At 38.7% G+C, this 19,130-nt stretch overlaps 1 protein-coding gene across 4 annotated transcripts in view; it reads left to right on the forward strand.

The window, feature by feature from the left end:
• Nucleotides 1–13,100, forward strand: part of shroom3 (shroom family member 3) — a 214,528-nt gene extending 201,428 nt beyond the window's left edge. For all 4 annotated transcript variants that reach the window (XM_061980735.2, XM_061980737.2, XM_072915338.1 and 1 more), the window contains 4 exons: nt 1,125–1,203; nt 2,809–2,974; nt 3,066–3,181; nt 9,703–13,100. In XM_061980735.2, the coding sequence (XP_061836719.2) occupies nt 1,125–1,203; nt 2,809–2,974; nt 3,066–3,181; nt 9,703–10,086 (745 nt within the window). In that variant the 3' untranslated portion in view covers nt 10,087–13,100. The remainder of the gene's footprint in view (nt 1–1,124; nt 1,204–2,808; nt 2,975–3,065; nt 3,182–9,702) is intronic.
• Nucleotides 13,101–19,130: the final 6,030 nt, after the last annotated feature.

Genomic DNA, 19,130 nt, shown 5'->3' on the forward strand with positions numbered 1-19,130 from the left:
CCAAAAAAAGAGAAAAAGCCACCAAAATAGGAGCGCAAGACAAGAACTAAAACACTACACACAGGAAAACAGCAAACTCTAAATAAGTCAGGGCGTGATGTGACAGGCGGTGACAGTACACCTACTTTGAGACAAGAGCTATATTGATGCATGCTTGGTTATGCTTTAAAGTCATATCCAACAATTGCGACGACGACTTTTTACTGTCAACCGTTTTTTAATGATTTCTGTTGGTGGTGTGCCTCCGGATTTTTTCAACGCAAAAAATGTGCCTTGGCTCAAAAAAGGTTGAAAAACACTGATGTAGACCACGAGGAAATGTTTTCACTTTAGAAAAAAAAAATTATAATATGACTCCTTTAATGCACCCTATAATCCGGTGCGCTTTATATATGGAAAAAAGATAGAAAATAGACCATTCATTGGCAGTGCGCCTTATAATCCGGTGCGCCTTACGGTCCAGAAAATACGGTAGTCATATCGACATTTTAGCTTTTTCTCACTGTGTCACAATAGTTTGTTTTCTAAAATGTGCTGCTGGCTAATAAAAAAAACATGGCACAGGACGCAAACGGCCCCTAGGTCATACATTGAACACCCCTGCTTTGGTAGCTCTTCATTAGGGTTAAGTGCGGGAATAGCACAACTCAATTTAGCTTGTTAGCTTCCCATCCGTGCGAAGGGTGGTATTTAAAGCGAGAAAAACAGTGTTATTGCAGTTGGAACCAAACAGCCTTAACGATTCCATCACATAACACAAGTTTGCAGGGTGAGCAAGTGTAGCGTACGCCAGCGCCTCAAGGTATGAGCACATTTTTAACCTCAATCAAAGAGGAACCATCTGAGGTTAAGAGTGTTCTAGATCAGGTTTTTATCCAGGATATCACCGTCTGTCTGGTTTCCTGCATTCCTTAAAACTTTTTAGCCTCGTGCTGCAGGATTTACCTCTAATGGGGATTGTCAGTCGCTGGATTGAGCCCGGGGCTGGACTGAGTGGATGACAACTGTTGCATACTATAGTATTTGGCCTAGTGTATGACAGTGATGGTGCATGAAAGCTGAGCGATATAATATCCATTCATATATTTGTATCGATAATTCAGACAATTTCTTGTTCTGCACAGGATGGAGGATGGTTTCACCACAGATATGGATCAGAGTACTGGGATGGATGAAGATGGGAATGACCTCAACAGCAAGAAGGTAGAAAGACATTTTCAATGCAACGTTTTGTAAAATTTCAGAATGTAACTCGAAAATGCAATTTTAACAGAATGCTGAAAAGCCGAACTGAAATGCTAACAGATGGTGTAAAGTAAGAAAAAGATAAGACTCATGAGCTAAACTAGCTAGCAAAAAGCTTACATACCAATGTTGACATGCTAACAATCAACATGCGTCAATGACCAAAATATATGGCACAGGTTTTTACCTTCAAAATTAGCTAAAAAAAAAAAAAGCTAGCATACGTCAAGTTTTTAAAATATGACTGATGTGTTCGCCTGTAAAATTAGCTTAAAAAGTTAGCATGCTAATATTAGCGTGCTAACAGTTAATGTGTTATGTATCATAATATGACTCTGAAGTGTATTTCTGCAAAGTTAGCTAAGACAATCTAACATGCTAACATTAACTAATGTTCCAAACTATGACTCCTACGTGTTTACCTGTATGCTGAAAAGCCGAACTGAAATGCTAACAGATGGCGTAAAGTACCAAAAAGATAAGACTGACGAGCTAAACTAGCTAGCAAAAGTTAGCGTGCTTGCATACCAATGTTGACATGCTAACAATCAACATGCGTCAATTTACCAAAATAGATGGCACTGGTTTTTACCTTCAAAATTCAGTAAAAAAAAAAAAAAAGCTACTATGCTATGCTAGCGTTAGCATTTGTGGACTTTTTAAAATATATGACTGTGTTCACCTGCAAAATTAGCTTAAAAAGTTAGCATACTAATATTAGCAAGCTAACAGTTAATGTGTTATGTACCATATTATGTATTTCTGCAAAGTTAGCTAAGACAATCTAGCATGCTAAAATTTGCTAATGTTCCAAACTATGACTCCTATGTGTTTACCTTAAAAATTAGCAAAGAAAAAGCAAGCATGTTTAAGTTAGCACACTGGCAGTTAGCATGCGTCAAGTACCAAAATATATGACTCAGGTTTATACTTGCAAAATTAGGTTTAAAAAAAAAAAAAAGCTACCACTAATGTTAGCATGTCTCAAGTTAAAAAAAAACGACTGTGTTTACTCACATAATTAGCTTAAAAAAGTTGGCAGGCTAATTATGTTAACATTCTTTAAGTACTATTATATGACAGAGCCAGAAAAAAGCTAGTATGCTAACGTTGGCATGCTAACAATTAGCATGCGTCAAGTTCCAAAATATATGACTCGGATGTGTTTACCTGCAAAATCAGCTAAAACAAAGCTAACGTGCTAACCTTAGCATGCTTACATGCTCATGCTGGCATGTTAATATTTAGTATCAAAATTAGCTTTAAAAACATAACATTTTATTAATTTAATCGGGGAATGGTTGAAAAAGGGCCCATTCATTTCCAATGGGACAAATGTCCAGGAAAATGCGGAATTTCTGAAATAGTGTGAATTTTTTGAAAATGAAAAAAATGGTTGTGTCATGATAATTTTGATAGTTAAATGTTTTGAATTGGATATACATTTTTGTAGTCGGAGAAGAAGGCGTACAAAAATGTATTTTCAGCCATAACACAATTCAATAATAATTAACTAGAATGCTAATGAGTTAATTTTCTTGGATTTCCCGAACTGTCCCTCAGGTGGAGTTGTGTGAGGCTCTCAGGTGCAGCGTGCTGACTCTGCGTCGAGACAAGGAAGCTCTGTGTGAGGAGCAGAGGTGTCACCAGGCACTCGGTGCAAGCCTCGACTCTCTGGTGCAAAAACTATGCAAGGTCAACGAGAGGGACAAGTACAGCATGTTCATCGGTAAGAACCGTTGCTGCCACTCAGACCCCAAAAAAAGTAGCAAGTTGTGAATGTTCGTGTGAGAATCCAAAAACTGGGATTTGTCTTCCAGGAGATCTGGAGAAGATCATGAACCTGCTGCTGTCACTGTGTAGCAGGCTGGCAAGGATCGACAAGTCCCTGCTTGCTCTGGAGGAGCTCAAACAAGAGGACTGTTCAGAGCAGAGGGTGAGATATCATGTTCTTTTTGGAACATGCTGAATGAAATATGTGAATGTTCAATGCAACTGTGTTCAATTTGTTACATTTTACAGCACAATCTCCAAAGACGAACACAATCACTTCCAAAACTGCGTCTCAATTTACGCACTCGCGTTCAAGACCTGCAACTAACAACTATTTCCATAGTCGACTAATCATCAACTACATCTATTTAGTGGCTCTCATATTATTCCACCCATCCATCCATTTTCTACCGCTTGTCCCTTAATCCATCTTCAGATAGTTTAGGCTTGTGCATCGTAACAATAAAAATAATAAAAAGATGACTACTTCATTCCAAAAGATTTATTCATAGAAACAAATACCTTGAAGTTTTAACCATTTACCGTATTTTTCGGACTATAAGTCGCTCCGAAGTATAAGTCGCACCGGACGAAAATGCATAATAAAGAAGGGAAAAAAGCATATAAGTCGCACTGGAGTATAAGTCGCATTTTTGGGGGAAATTTATTTGATAAACCCTAACACCAAGAATAGACATTTAAAAGGCAATTTAAAATAAATAAAGAATAGTGAATAACAGGCTGAATAAGTGTACGTTATATGAGGCATAAATAACCAACTGAGAACGTGCCTGGTATGTTAACGTAACATATTATGGTAAGAGTCATTCAAATAACTATAACATATAGAACATGCTATACGTTTACCAAACAATCTGTCACTCCCAATCGCTAAATCCCATGAAATCTTATACGTTTGATTGATTGATTGAAACTTTTTGTCATGTCTGTGTAATCATGTTTTGTTTTAGTCATGTTTTGTTTTGTTTAGTTATTGGACTCTTTAGTTTCTGGCTTTTCACTCCCTTGTCTTGTTTCCATGGTTACCCATTAGTTTCACCTGTCATGTCACGCACCTGTTTTGAGTCACGCACCTGTTGTTAATCATGTCTGTGTTATTTAAGCTTTTCATTTTCTGTTGTTCGTCCTGGTGTCATATCTTTTCTAACCCTGCTATCTTCTCGTATCAAGCCACAGTAAGTGTTTTTATTTCGTGTTCACAGTTTCTGCCTTAGAGCAAGTTTTGTTTTCATTCGCCAAGTTTTTTATCTCCGCCATTGTGCGCGCCTTTTGTTTGCTTCTGTTTTGTAGTTTGTTAGTGTTTAAAATAAATCATGTACCCACCTTCAAGCCATGTCCGATCCAAGTTCACTTGCATCTCAGGAAAACAAAAACTCCACAGTCCAAGTTCTGACACTTTTATTAGTAGATTGCACAGTTCAGTACATATTCTGTACAATTGACCACTAAATGGTAACACCTGAATAAGTTAACTTGTTTAAGTCGGGGTCCACATAAATCAATTCATGGTCTAGTCTCTTACGTGAATGAGCTAAATAATATTATTTTATATTTTACGGTAATGTGTTAATAATTTCACACATAAGTCGCACCCCCGGCCAAACTATGAAAAAAACTGCGACTTATAGTCCGAAAAATACGGTAAAACCTATGTGTCAAAGTCAAATTAATTATCTATGGCCCCCCAGGATGATTTTTGATTAGTTTTAGAACCGGCCCGCAGGCCACAGCCGCCTGCTGCTGTTTTGCACGCACCAATACTCCATCAGTGTTGGCGCTAGAATTTTCAAAATGGGGTCCCAGAGACCCCATCAAGTCATAAAAATGGGGTCCCACAGTACATTTTAGAGGTCCCACTTTTTTGTAACCGTTTTGAAAACAAATGAAAAATTTATGCATTATCCTGTTATATCTTCTTCTTAATGATTGTCACACACACACAAGGTGTGGCGAAATTATTCTTTGCATTCGACCCATCACCCTTGATCACCCCCTGGGAGGTGAGGGGAGCAGTGAGTAGCAGCGGTGGCCGCGCCCGGGAATCATTTTTGGTGATTTAACCCCCAATTCCAACCCTTGATGCTGAGTGCCAAACAGGGAGGTAATGGCTCCCATTTTTATAGTCTTTGGTATGACTCGGCCGGGGTTTGAAATCACAACCTACCGATCTCAGGGCGGACACTCTAACCACTAACCACTGAGTATATCTCACATTCTATATTGTGTTTTGGAAAAAGGTTTACATAAACGTTACTTAATTAATTAAAAAAATAATACAAAATAAAACACATTTTAATGCATATGTAAATGTATTCAGTTCTAAACATTCATTCACTTTCTTCTTTCCTTCATGGATCTAAACTTTACCGCTGCCGGTATTTTTTTTATTGTCGTATTTTCAGAATGTGTTTGTTCTATTTTTGGCCAAAGTAAGACAAAGAAAACAATCTGAAGTTGTCTTTATTTTTTTGGTTTTAATGCCATGATTTTAATAGTCCGGCCCGCGTGTGCACAGATTTTCCTCCATGCGGCCCCTGATTTAAAACAAGCTGTAAGCCATCAGCTGTACAACACATTTTCTTTGGACTGCAAACATTATATACATAATATTATTGATATAATTTTTAACTCAAATACGCCATTAAAATAATCATCATCCACGCAATGTAAATCTTGATTCTAAAAACATCAGGATTTCCGCGGGGCGTTAAAAAGCATTAAATTAATTTTGCAAAAATTAGGGATTTAAATGCATGTTTTTGGAGGTGGGTGGAAGCCGGAGTACCCGGAGGGATAGGTTGATTGGCAACACTACATTGGCCCTAGAGTGTGAATGTGAGTGTGAATGTTGTCTGTCTGTCTGTCTGTGTTGGCCCTGCGATGAGTAGGGGACTTGTCCAGGGTGTACCCCGCCTTCCGCCCGAATGCAGCTGAGATAGGCTCCAGCAGCCCCCGCGACCCTGACAGGGACAAGCGGTAGAAAATGGATGGATGGATGGATGGATAGGGATTTAAATAGCATTAAAAGCATTAAATGTGATGTCCAAAGGCATTAAACAATGTAATACAATAGGTCTGGGCCGATAGTCAATACTTCAATCAATCAAACGATAAGTGAAAATTAACTTTAGAATGTTGCCGTCATCAGGGCAGCACGGTGGAAGAGGGGTTAGTGCATCTGCCTCACAATACGAAGGTCCTGAGTAGTCTTGGGTTCAATCCCGGGCTCGGGATCTTTCTGTGTGGAGTTTGCATGTTCTCCCCGTGACTGCGTGGGTTCCCTCCGGGTACTCCGGCTTCCTCCCACTTCCAAAGACATGCACCTGGGGATAAGTTGATTGGCAACACTAAATTGGCCCTAGTGTGTGGATGTGAGTGTGAATGTTGTCTGTCTATATGTGTTGGCCCTGCGATGAGGTGGCGACTTGTCCAGGGTGTACCCGCCTTCCGCCCGATTGTAGCTGAGATAGGCTCCAGCGCCCCCCGCGACCCCAAAGGGAATAAGCGGTAGAAAATGGATGGATGGATGTTGCCGTCATCGATAAATTGCTACTTCTGTGTGTTTCTTTTCTTCGTCTCTGGCTTTAAGACTGGATACAAGTCTTGTAAAGTCCGAAAACGAGAAAAGTGCTGCCTTCATAACGGACACTCCACTGAACGGCAAAATCAAACGGCTTTACCATTTTTGGCCACTGTAGGCATCTTAACTTTGACACCATGTAATGTTATTAAGGAAGCTGAGCTTGTTTCATACACAACTCATTAATTTCAGTCTCCACTTCAACACATGAGCGAACTTGGCTGACATTAGTTACTCTTGAGACACAGGCACCTAACGTGACCTACAGTGGCCTAGGATGCAACTTTATACATACTTTGCTGTCTATTGTACCCATTTTAAACAGCTATATATATATATATATATATATATAGTCGCGATCAAAAGTTTACATACATTTGTAAAGAACATAATGTCATGGCTGTCTTGAGTTTCCAATCATTTCTACAACTCTTATTTTTTTGTGGTAGAGTGATTGGAGCACATACTTGTTAGTCACAAAAAACATTCATGAAGTTTGGTTCTTTTATGAATTTATTATGGGTCTACTGAAAATGTGACCAAATCTGCTGGGTCAAAAGTATACATACAGCAATGTTAATATTTGCTTACATGTCCCTTGGCAAGTTTCACTGCAATAAGGCGCTTTTGGTAGCCATCCACAAGCTTCTGGTTGAATTTTTGACCACTCCTCTTGACAAAATTGGTGCAGTTCAGCTAAATTTGTTGGTTTTCTGACATGGACTTGATTCTTCAACATTTAAGAAGGCCATTCTAAAACCTTAATTCTAGCCTGATTTAGCCATTCCTTTACCACTTTTGTGGGTCATTGTCCTGTTGGAACACCCAAATGCGAAAAAAAAGACCCAACCTCCGGGCTGATGATTTTAGGTTGTCCTGAAGAATTTGGAGGTAATCCTCCTTTTTCACTGTCCCATTTACTCTCTGTAAAGCACCAGTTCCATTGACAGCAAAACAAGCCCAGAGCATCATACTACCACCACCATGCTTGACGGTATGGTATGGTGTTCCTGGGATTAAAGGCCTCACCTTTTCTCCTCCAAACATATTGCTGGGTATTGTGGCCAAACAGCTCCATTTTTGTTTCATCTGACATCACATGGACAAAGATAAGACCTTCTGGAGGAAAGTTCTGTGGTCAGAAGAAACAAAAATTGAGCTGTTTGGCCAAAATGTCCTTTACAAGTGTATGTAAACTTTTGATCGCGACTGTATGTATACATTTTCTTGTGCCTGTGAATATTCTCAATTATCATATATATATATATATATATATATATATATATATATATATATATATATATATATATATATAATATATATATATATATATATATATGATAAATATATATATATATATATATACATATATGATAATATATATATATATATATATATATATATATATATATATGATAAATATAATATAATAATATAATAATATTCTCAATTATCATATATATATATATATATATATATATATATATATATATATATATATATATATATATATATATATATATATATATATATATATATATATATATATATATATATTCATCCATTTTCTACCGCTTATTCCCTTTGGGGTCGCGGGGGGCGCTGGAGCCTATCTCAGCTACAATCGGGCGGAAGGCGGGGTACACCCTGGACAAGTCGCCACCTCATCGTAGGGCCAACATAGATAGACAGACAACATTCACACTCACATTAACACACTAGGGCCCATTTAGTGTTGCCAATCAACCTATCCCCAGGTGCATGTTTTTGGAAGTGGGAGGAAGCCGGAGTACCCGGAGGGAACCCACGCAGTCACGGGGAGAACATGCAAACTCCACACAGAAAGATCCCGAGCCCGGGATTGAACCCAAGACTTTTTTTTCCCACACACATATATATATATATATATATATATATATATATATATATATATATATATATATATGTATGTGTGGGAAAAAAAATCACAAGACTATTTCATCTCTACAGGCCTGTTTCATGAGGGGGGGTTCCCTCAATCATCAGGAGATTTTATATATATTTAGCAGCACGGTGGCAGAGAGGTTAGTGCATCTGCCTCACAATACGAATGTCCTGAGTAGTCTTGGGTTCAATCCCGGGCTCGGGATCTTTCTGTGTGGAGTTTGCATGTTCTCCCCGTGACTGCGTGGGTTCCCTCCGGGTACTCCGGCTTCCTCCCACTTCCAAAAACATGCACCTGGGGATAGGTTGATTGGCAACACTAAATATATATATATATATATATATATATATATATATATATATATATATATATATATATATATATATATGTATGTGTGGGAAAAAAAATCACAAGACTATTTCATCTCTACAGGCCTGTTTCATGAGGGGGGGTTCCCTCAATCATCAGGAGATTTTATATATATTTATATATATATATATATATATATATATATATATATATATATACATATATATATACATATATGATAATATATATATATATATATGTGATAAATGAGAATATTCACAGGCACAAGAAAATGTATACATACAGTCGCGATCAAAAGTTTACATACACTTGTAAAGGACATTTTGGCCAAACAGCTACATTTTTGTTTCATCTGACCACAGAACCTTCCTCCAGATGGTCTTATCTTTGTCCATGTGATGTCAGATGAAACAAAAATGAAGCTGTTTGGCCACAATACCCAGCAATATGTTTGGAGGAGAAAAGGTGAGGCCTTTAATCCCAGGAACACCACACCTACCGTCCAGCATGGTGGTGGTAGTATTATGCTCTGGGCCTGTGTTGCTGCCCATGGAACTGGTGCTTTACAGAGAGTAAATGGGACAGTGAAAAAGGAGGATTACCTCCAAATTCTTCAGGACAACCTAAAATCATCAGCCCGGAGGTTGGGTCTTGAGACATTTTGGCCAAACAGCTCAATATGTATACTGTATATATATATTCATCAGGTTATTGTTTTTTTTGGGCACTCAATCAATCGCAACAAACCGTGGTAAAATTTGCAGCCTAACATTTTGGACCTGAAGAGAATTTGTGCAAATATTTTGTGAAACATGTTTTGTCTCATCAGGACTCCCTCCACCACAAACGCTCCCAGCTCCTCCGTCAAACAGAGGACGCTTGGGAACTGAAGGAAAACCTGGACCGGCGGCAGCGCGTCGTTCACGCCATCTTGTTAGGCTACCTCACTCAACCCCAACTCCAAGACTACCGACACTTTGTGAGCACCAAACCCTCCCTACTGATTCGCCAGAGGAACCTCGATGACCTCATAAGTCAACGGGAGGAGCAGCTGACCAAGCTGGCGGAGACCCTCCCGCGGGAGTTGGCGGCGACGTCGGATCAGGGTCGGTCGGAAGGATCTTCGTGTTTATCCCAGAACCCCGCCCCCTTCCCACAGCTGACTTCTGACCCCTCCCACTCAGTCAGGCCCACCACAGTGACATCGCTGTGACGTCACGACTCATCGGCGGTGAAGGACCGGTGAAGAAGCTGCTCGCTGAATCTATGCATATGTCACACATAAATCCCCTAACACTAAAATGTGCCTCGTTTTATTCACACCTGACTGAATGTTTCACCGGGCAAATAACCACAACATCCACAACCAGCTTTGAAAAGGACCCCCAGGCTGCAAGAGCAAGAGCGCAGGTGAGTTCACGGTCAAAACACAGTGAAACCCGCTTATGTCGACCAACTCATCAAGTCCACCGTCTTCTTATGTCACTCAGAAGTGCCCGCTTAAGTCGACATACCGGTCGACTGCATTTGTCAATGTGAAATTTGCAGCACAAAAAGGGTAATTTCCATGAAGTTTATGTTGTTGTACAAACCCCGTTTCCATATGAGTTGGGAAATTGTGTTAGATGTAAATATAAACGGAGCAGAACACTTCTCCACTTTGTATCAGTCCATCTTAGATGAGCTCAGGCCCAGCGAAACCGACGGCGTTTCTGGGTGTTGTTGATAAACGGTTTTCGCCTTGCGTAGGAGAGTTTTAACTTGCACTTACAGATGTAGCGACCAACTGTAGTTACTGACAGTGGGTTTCTGAAGTGTTCCTGAGCCCATGTGGTGATATCCTTTACACACTGATGTCGCTTGTTGATGCAGTACAGCCTAGGGGATCGAAGGTCACGGGCTTAGCTGCTTACGTGCAGTGATTTCTCCAGATTCTCTGAACCCTTTGATGATATTACGGACCGTAGATGGCGAAATCCCTAAATTCCTTGCAATAGCTGCTTGAGAAAGGTTTCTTTTAAACTGTTCAACAATTTGCTCACGCATTTGTTGACAAAGCGGTGACCCTCGCCCCATCCTTATTTGTGTATGACTGAGCATTTCATGGAATCTACTTTTATACCCAATCATGGCACCCACCTGTTCCCAATTTGTCTGTTCACCTGTGGGATGTTCCAAATAAGTGTTTGATGAGCATTCCACAACTTAATCAGTATTTATTGACACCTTTCCCAACTTCTTTGTCACGTGTTGCTGGCATCAAATTCTAAAGTTAATGATTATTTGCAAAAAAAAAAAATGTTTATCAGTTTGAACATCAAATATTTTGTCTTTGTAGCATATTCAACTGAATATGTTTTGCAAATCATTGTATTCCGTTTATATTTACATCTAACACAATTTCCCAACTCATATGGAAACGGGGTTTGTAGTATTTTTCTCACAAGTGCCGTGCGTAAGGTCCGTGATCTGTAGGGGGGCCAGTTTTGCGCGAATAAGCGCTTGTAAAATGATGTTTTTTTTCGTACCACAAACGTATTCGTAGCCCCTTCCTGCTCCGTCACTAGAGGTGGGAATCTTTGGGCACCTCACGATTACGATTCAGGAGCTACGATTCCATTAAAAATCCATTATTGATGCATCTTTCATTTATGTATATTGATGCAGTTTTACATTTCTTTTTGTTTTACTGAATAAGCGTTTATCACTTGCAACTAGAGATGTCCGATAATGGCTTTTTTGCCGATATTCGATATTGTCCAACTCTTAATTACCGATTCCGATATCAACCGATACCGATATATACAGTCATGGAATTAACACATTATTATGCCTAATTTTGTTGTGATGCCCCGCTGGATGCATTAAACAATGTAACTTTACCATGAATTGATTAACGTGGACTCTGACTTAAACAAGTTGAAAAACTTATTCGGGTGTTACCATTTAGTGGTCAATTGTACGGAATATGTACTGTACTGTACAATCTACTAATACAAGTTTCAATCAATCAATCAAAAACATGGTTTTCCAAAATAAGAGAACAACTTCAACTCCAGTTATGGAAAAAAGTGCCAACATGGCACTGCCATATTTATTATTGAAGTCACAAAGTGCATTATTTTTTTTTAAATGCCTCAAAACAGCAGCTTGGAATTTGGGACATGCTCTCCCTGAGATAATCCAAAAAACCTCTACAACTATGGGAAATACTATACTTTGACTTTCACAAAGTGCATTATTTTTATTTTATTTTTTTAAACATGCCTCAAAACAACAGCTACAAAAACAATGAAGGCACACAGCTTCAGTCCAGAGTATACTAGACCTACGTCCGTGTTTTACAGGATATGTACCGCTCCGTACAGCGGCGTTTTAAAAAGTCATTAATTTTACTTTTTGAAACCGATACCTATCATTTCCGATATTACATTTTAAAGCATTTATCGGCCGATATCATCGGACATCTCTACTTGCAACTTTAAAAAACGAATTCATTTGGAATAAGAAACAGTTAAATTAAGTCCCACCTTTAATAAATCCATGAAAATGTGTGCAAAACTGATTTATACGTGCACGATAGCATAGGAGCTGGTCGGATCTCTCGATGAGGTGGCTCGCTTCAGTCAACCAAATTTTAGAACTGTCTGTATTACATTATTAATAAATAAATAAATCGATTACGTTTATTGCGATGCATCCAAAAATCGATTATTTCCCCCACCTCTGTCCGTCTCTGATAAGAATATAGTGGCAGATTTCCCCAAATAGCCGCACAGCGTTAAGGCTGGTAAACGATCGAATGCCAACCAGTAACATGTCAGGAAGGCATACATCATAATAATAATACCTGGGATTTATATAGCGCTTTTCTAAGTACCCAAAGTCGCTTTACATGTAGAACCCATATTCATTCACACCTGGTGGTGGTAAGCTACTTTCATAGCCACAGCTGCCCTGGGGTAGACTGACGTATGTACTGTATGTTTGAACTATGTTAAAGTTGTTATTTTGCACTAGAGAAATAAATTACTGAACAATTTATTTCTCACAAATTAGTTAACAAAATGCATCAAATTCATTAAATTCAAGACTGATTAAAAAAAGTTCACAAAAATGTGTCAATGAATGTTGTTATTCACCCAGGTCATGGTAATCTCAGGGCATTCAAACGATCGCAACTGGACTGTTTGGTTTGTCTTAGAAGACGTTTCACCTCTCATCCGAGTAGGCGCTTCATCAGTTCATGCTCATAGACTTAGATTGGTCAGATCTAGTCTCAGACTTAGATTGGTGAGATCTAGACTAGTGGCTGGTGCCAATACCTCAGTAGGCTTCATCAGTTCATGCTCATAGACTTAGATTGGTCAGATCTCGTCTGAGACTTGGATTGGTCAAATCTAGTCTTAAACTTGGATTGGTCAGATCTAGACTAGCGGCTAGTGCCAATACCTCAGTCGGCTTCATCAGTTCATGCTCATAGACTTAGATTGGTCAGATCTCATCTGAGATTTAGATTGGTCAGATCTTGTCTGAGACTTAGATTGGTCAGATCTTGTCTGAGACTTAGATTGGTAAGATTTAGTCTCAGAATTAGATTGGTCAGATCAAGACTAGTGGCTAGTGCCAATACCTCAGTAGGCTTCATCAGTTCTTGCTCATAGACTTAGATTGGTCAGATCTTGTCTGAGATTTAGATTGGTCAGATCTAATCTCAGACTTAGATTGGTCAGATCTAGACTAGTGGCTAGTACCAATACCTCAGTAGGCTTCATCAGTTTGTGCTCATAGACTTAGATTGGTCAGATCTAGACTAGTGGCTAGTGCCAATACCTCAGTAGACTTCATCAGTTCGTGCTCATAGATTTAGATTGGTCAAATCTTGTCTGAGATTTAGATTGGTCAGATCTAATCTCAGACTTAGATTGGTCAGATCTAGACTAGTGGCTAGTGCCAATACCTCAGTAGACTTCATCAGTGCGTGCTCATAGATTTAGATTGGTCAGATCTTGTCTGAGACTTAGATTGGTGAGATCAAGACTAGTGGCTAGTGCCAATACCTCAGTAGGCTTCATCAGTTCTTGCTCATAGACTTAGATTGGTCAGATCTCATCTGAGACTTAGATTGGTCAGATCTTGTCTGAAATTTAGATTGGTCAGATCGAATCTCAGACTTAGATTGGTCAGATCGAGACTAGTGGCTAGTGCCAATACCTCAGCAGACTTCATCAGTTTGTGCTCATAGATTTGGATTGGTCAGATCTAGACTAGATCTGACCAATTTAAGTCTGAGACTAGATCTTAACAATCTAAGTCCATGAGCATGAATTGATGAAGCTTACTTGGATGAGAGGCGAAACATCTTTTAAGACAAACTAAACAGTCCAGTTGTGAGCGATTGAATGCCCCGATTTCACAAAAATAAAATAAAAAGTGTGAAAATTAAAATTCCATTCGGGCCCCAATTTAGCCAGGTGCGGCCCTACTTCCTAAGCGGTGTCTAGTTACACAACGTTAAAACGCGCACAGTGACTTCATATTCATTGCAAAGTAAGCTTCAAAGTAAAGCGGTACCTGAATTTACGTTCTTAATCCGCTTCATTTGTATTAAAAATCCAATCAACCCGTTCCCCAAACACTCAAACATTTTTAACACAAAACAAATTTGATACAAAATCATTCAGTCCCTCCGGGATTTTGCAAGCTTTTTTTTTTGGTTATTGTTGAAATCACTGAATTTGAATGGCTGAATTTGCGGAAAAAGCTGCAAAATGTTAAGGATTTTTTTTCCCCAATAACATTGAATCAAGTTGTGATTTTATGAATTTGTTATCTATGTTTTAAGTATTCGTTGTAACCTTTTAAAAAGCACAGGATTGCAACGAAAAAATTTAAAACACGCACTGCATTGATGTTTTGCTTGTTTTATACCACAGACGTAAAAATAGACACGAGATGGCAGTAAAAGCACATAATCAGAACTCATTGTAAAATTACTGTACTGGTTAATTTATTATAACCAATAGTAGTAATAATTCATTATGGTTCTAAAAATCAAATAAACACCACTAAAGGCTTCAGTATTGTCCGCTACGTAGTCCTTATTGCAGACATTCTCCGTGTATGTTTTACGCTTGATAAGTATTTGTCCATCTTAAACATTCATTTATGTTCCTGCACGTTAAAAGCATTTTTTAATTGTTGAGAGCGAGTATTGCCAAATATTTACATGCCACAATCCCCAGAAAGCTTAGCGCTGTAGACAGGAACGGGAAGTAGGTCTGCACTAAGCGGGAGGACAACAATCAATAAAGAGTTGATATAACGTTACAGGTTGTTGTACCTGCTTCGTCTACATGAGCGCAGCTCAGAGACAAATTCGATTGGCCGAAATGAAAAAAAAATAAAAAATCTAAGTTGCAAGGCTGCACATCATTTGCAGGAATTGGTTGAATTTGAGTAAACTAGTATGATTGTAAAATCCCAGAGGGACTGAACATTTTTAGTTTGCATGCAGAAAACAATGCAGGTCTAAGGCGCTTCATACATTGAATCAAGTTCTTTCTTGAATTCTCACCTTCTTTATAAAAGAACTGCACCTTGCAACTTTCCTCGGCTCACTGTGGGTTTATTTTGCAGTCGTACTTAATGCAAAGACTCCAAAAGTCACAAATGCGTAGGATTCTTTGGTTGGGCACTCCATTACGGGAAATAATAAGCAAGCAACCGACCGGTTCAGGGGTGTCAAACTCGTTTTAGATCGGGGGCCACATGGAGAAAAATCTACTCCCAAGTGAGCCGGACGGGTAAAATCACGGCACGGTAACTTAAAAATAAAGACAACTTCCGATTGTTTTCTTTGTTTAAAAATAGAACAAGCACATTCTGAAAATGTACAAATCATGATGTTGTTGGGTTTTTTTTACACTTACATGTTGCGTTTAATAGTATTCCATCTTTATTTGTCGTTATTTATATTTTCTGAATAAATTATGTGATAATGTTCATCAGTCAACTCTTTGATGTTAATTTTCAATCTATTAAGTTAAAAAAATAATATCAAAATCAAATTACAGGATGTTATTTATGTAGTTTGATCATGTTCCTCGACTGGTGCACTAACATCATGTGGTTTATTTGTATTACATATGTAGCATCATCTACAAAGATACAAATAATTTCTATTGCGACATCTAGTAGACACATTTAAAACAGCAGTTTCTTTCATTTAAAAATGTCGGCAAATTTTTATACTTAGCAAATTCAGATAAAACGGGCCGTACGTTTGACACCTCTGGACTGGTTGGTCGGCTGCAATGTTTCGCTGTACGACAACTGAGGCAAAGTACAGAAACCGAAGCAAACTTTTCGCAAAACCATTCTGAGAAATCCCAATCATGGAAAAAGTGGAGCGTCCGAACACCTAGCTCCCACTGAAAGCGTGTCAGTATTACCTTACAAAAGGCGCCATCTGTTTTCTACCCCACTTGTTGGGTTCTAGGTAAGCTGGAGCCTATCATAGGGCAAAAGAACACCCTGGACTGGTCCAGGGCACAAAAAAATTAATCGAAATTGATGAAAATCTATTTATTCCATGATTGGTCCCTGGAAAGAGTACCATTTTAACATGTAGCATGACTTTTAAAAAGAAAAACACATTTTTGGATACGATATATTGTATGACAAACAATACAATAGAATGTAGTACAATCAAGTATAGTAGTTTTATGAAGTCAAGTACAGTATTTACCTTGGAGAGTAGACTTCTACAGTACGCATCTTCTTCCAGCTGCTACTCCGTCAAACACACCATCAGCAGTTTCTCCATATTTTCTAGATAAATGTCCGCATAGAAAGATTTTGAAATTGACAGTGTGTTTTTTTTTTACACTGTAAAAAAACAAAAACAAATACATTGGCACCCCTTTTATTTTTTTCAGTAAAATTCTGTCAACTGAACTGTCTTTTTTTTCTTTTCTTTTTTTTAACTGTAAAATTGACATAATTTTTACAGTGCATTCACTGTAAAATTGAAAACGGAACCACTGTTTTTTTTATCGTAAAATTCTGGAAAATTGAGCTGCCATTTTTTTTACCGTAAAACTTACTGACTGTTTTTACGGTGTAGCTATGAGCTAATGCGAGGGAGTAAGACTGGATGTTTTGGTTGAATCTTACGGGGTTCACTGTGAGAGTCGCTATGACAACTAAAAGTGGGGGAAGGCTCGTAACCTAAAAACCTAAAGTTAAAGTCCCACTGATAGTCACACTCACCCACTAGGTGTGGTGAAATTATCCTCTGCATTTGACCCATCCCCATCTTCAACCCCTGGAGGTGAGGGGAGCACTGAGCAGCAGCGGTGGCCGCGCTCGGGACATTTTGGTGATTTAACCCCCAATTCCAACCCTCCTGGGTCCCATTTTTATAGTCTTTGGTATGACTCGGCCGGCTTTTGAACTCACAACCTTCCAGTCTCAGGGCGGACACTCTAACCACAAGGCCACTGAGCAGGTTTAAATATAACAACTAGCTAGTGTACATACCGAAAACCTGGTAAGACCACTATATGTACAAATGGATGAAAACTGCTATAGTTGCAAAACTGTATCAAAACTTTATCTTCGCCCTAATGGCTGGTTTTGATTTCCATTACGTCAACAACAACTCATGTCGACCCCAGTCAGACGTCCGAGGGGTTTCGACATCAACGGGTTCTACTGTACACTAAAGATACGTTTTATTCTTTATTTTACCGGAATACTTCACGTTTGTTTGCAGTATCTAAATAATATAAACCCATGTTTTATTTTTAAGTTAAGTTGAATATATCACTTTCCATGTTGCTCGAACACAGGAATCTCTGGCAAAGGTTGCAGAGGAGAAATGAATGTTGGATAAATTGGAGCCAGAATTGAAATTAAAATTATTTGTATTAAAAAAAAAATAAGTGAAATGTCCTGTCATACAGCATTTGCCATCATCCCGAAAAATATTTTGCTAAAATAAAGTGGCAGGTTTGCTGGTGGCCAAAGACAAAATAAAAATAAATGCCACTAAAATTAGATTCCGCTTATTTTTATGTTGAAACATTTGATGTCAAAGATGAGGAGTCCAAAGATTCTGAAGGGTTGTGACTAGAGATGTCCGATAATATCAGACTGAGGATATTATTGGCCGATAAATGCTTTCAAATGTAATATCGGAAATTATCGGTATCGGTTTCAAAAAGTAAAATTTATGACTTTTTAAAACGCCGCTGTACGGAGTGGTACACGGACGTAGGGAGAAGTACAGAGCAGTTGCGTCTCCCAGTCATACTTGCCAACCCTCCCGATTTTCCCGGGAGACTCCCGAACTTCAGTGCCCCTCCCGAAAATCTCCCGGGGCAACCATTCTCCCGAATTTCTACATGTCACACTGAGGGTGGCCGTATAAACAACTTTAACACTGTTCCAAATATGCGCCACACTGTGAACCCACACCAAACAAGAATGACAAACACATTTCGGGAGAACATCCGCACCGTAACACAACAGAACAAATACCCAGAACCCCTTGCAGCACTAACTCTTCCGGGACGCTACAATATACACCCCCACCTCAACCCCGCTCACCTCAACCTCCTCATGCTCTCTCAGGGAGAGCATGTCCCAAATTCCAAGCTGCTGTTTTGAGGCATGTTTAAAAAAAAATGCACTTTGTGACTTCAATAATAAATATGGCAGTGCCATGTTGGCATTTTTTTCCATAACTTGAGTTGATTTATTTTGGAAAACCTTGTTACATTGTTTAATGCATCCAGCGGGGCATCACAACAAAATTAGGCATAATAATGTGTTAATTCAACGACTGTGTATATCAATATCGGTTGATATCGAAATCGGTAATTAAGAGTTGGACAATATCGGAATATCGGCAAAAAAGCCATTATCGGACATCTCTAGTTGTGACGTTCAACTTTGTTTAGTTTCTTAATTTAATTACCCCCAACTTATTAATGATGACAAGAACACAATATTTAAAGGTTTTCACATTTGGTAATAATTTATTGAATTGATGTCAAACCAAACGATGATATTGCAGTATTATTGTTGGATTTAAGATTATTTTACTGTCTATTTAGTTGTTAAAGATCCTGTCAATGTTTCTCATGAAACAATAAAACATGTTTCAACAGTTGAATCCCAGCCTTTTAGTGGTTCATCAAATCATGAGGTCAGCAGTCATATTTTTTTAATGAGGCACACGTGTTTATC

Source organism: Nerophis lumbriciformis, linkage group LG20, assembly GCF_033978685.3.
Source record: "Nerophis lumbriciformis linkage group LG20, RoL_Nlum_v2.1, whole genome shotgun sequence".
Lineage (NCBI taxonomy): Eukaryota > Metazoa > Chordata > Actinopteri > Syngnathiformes > Syngnathidae > Nerophis > Nerophis lumbriciformis.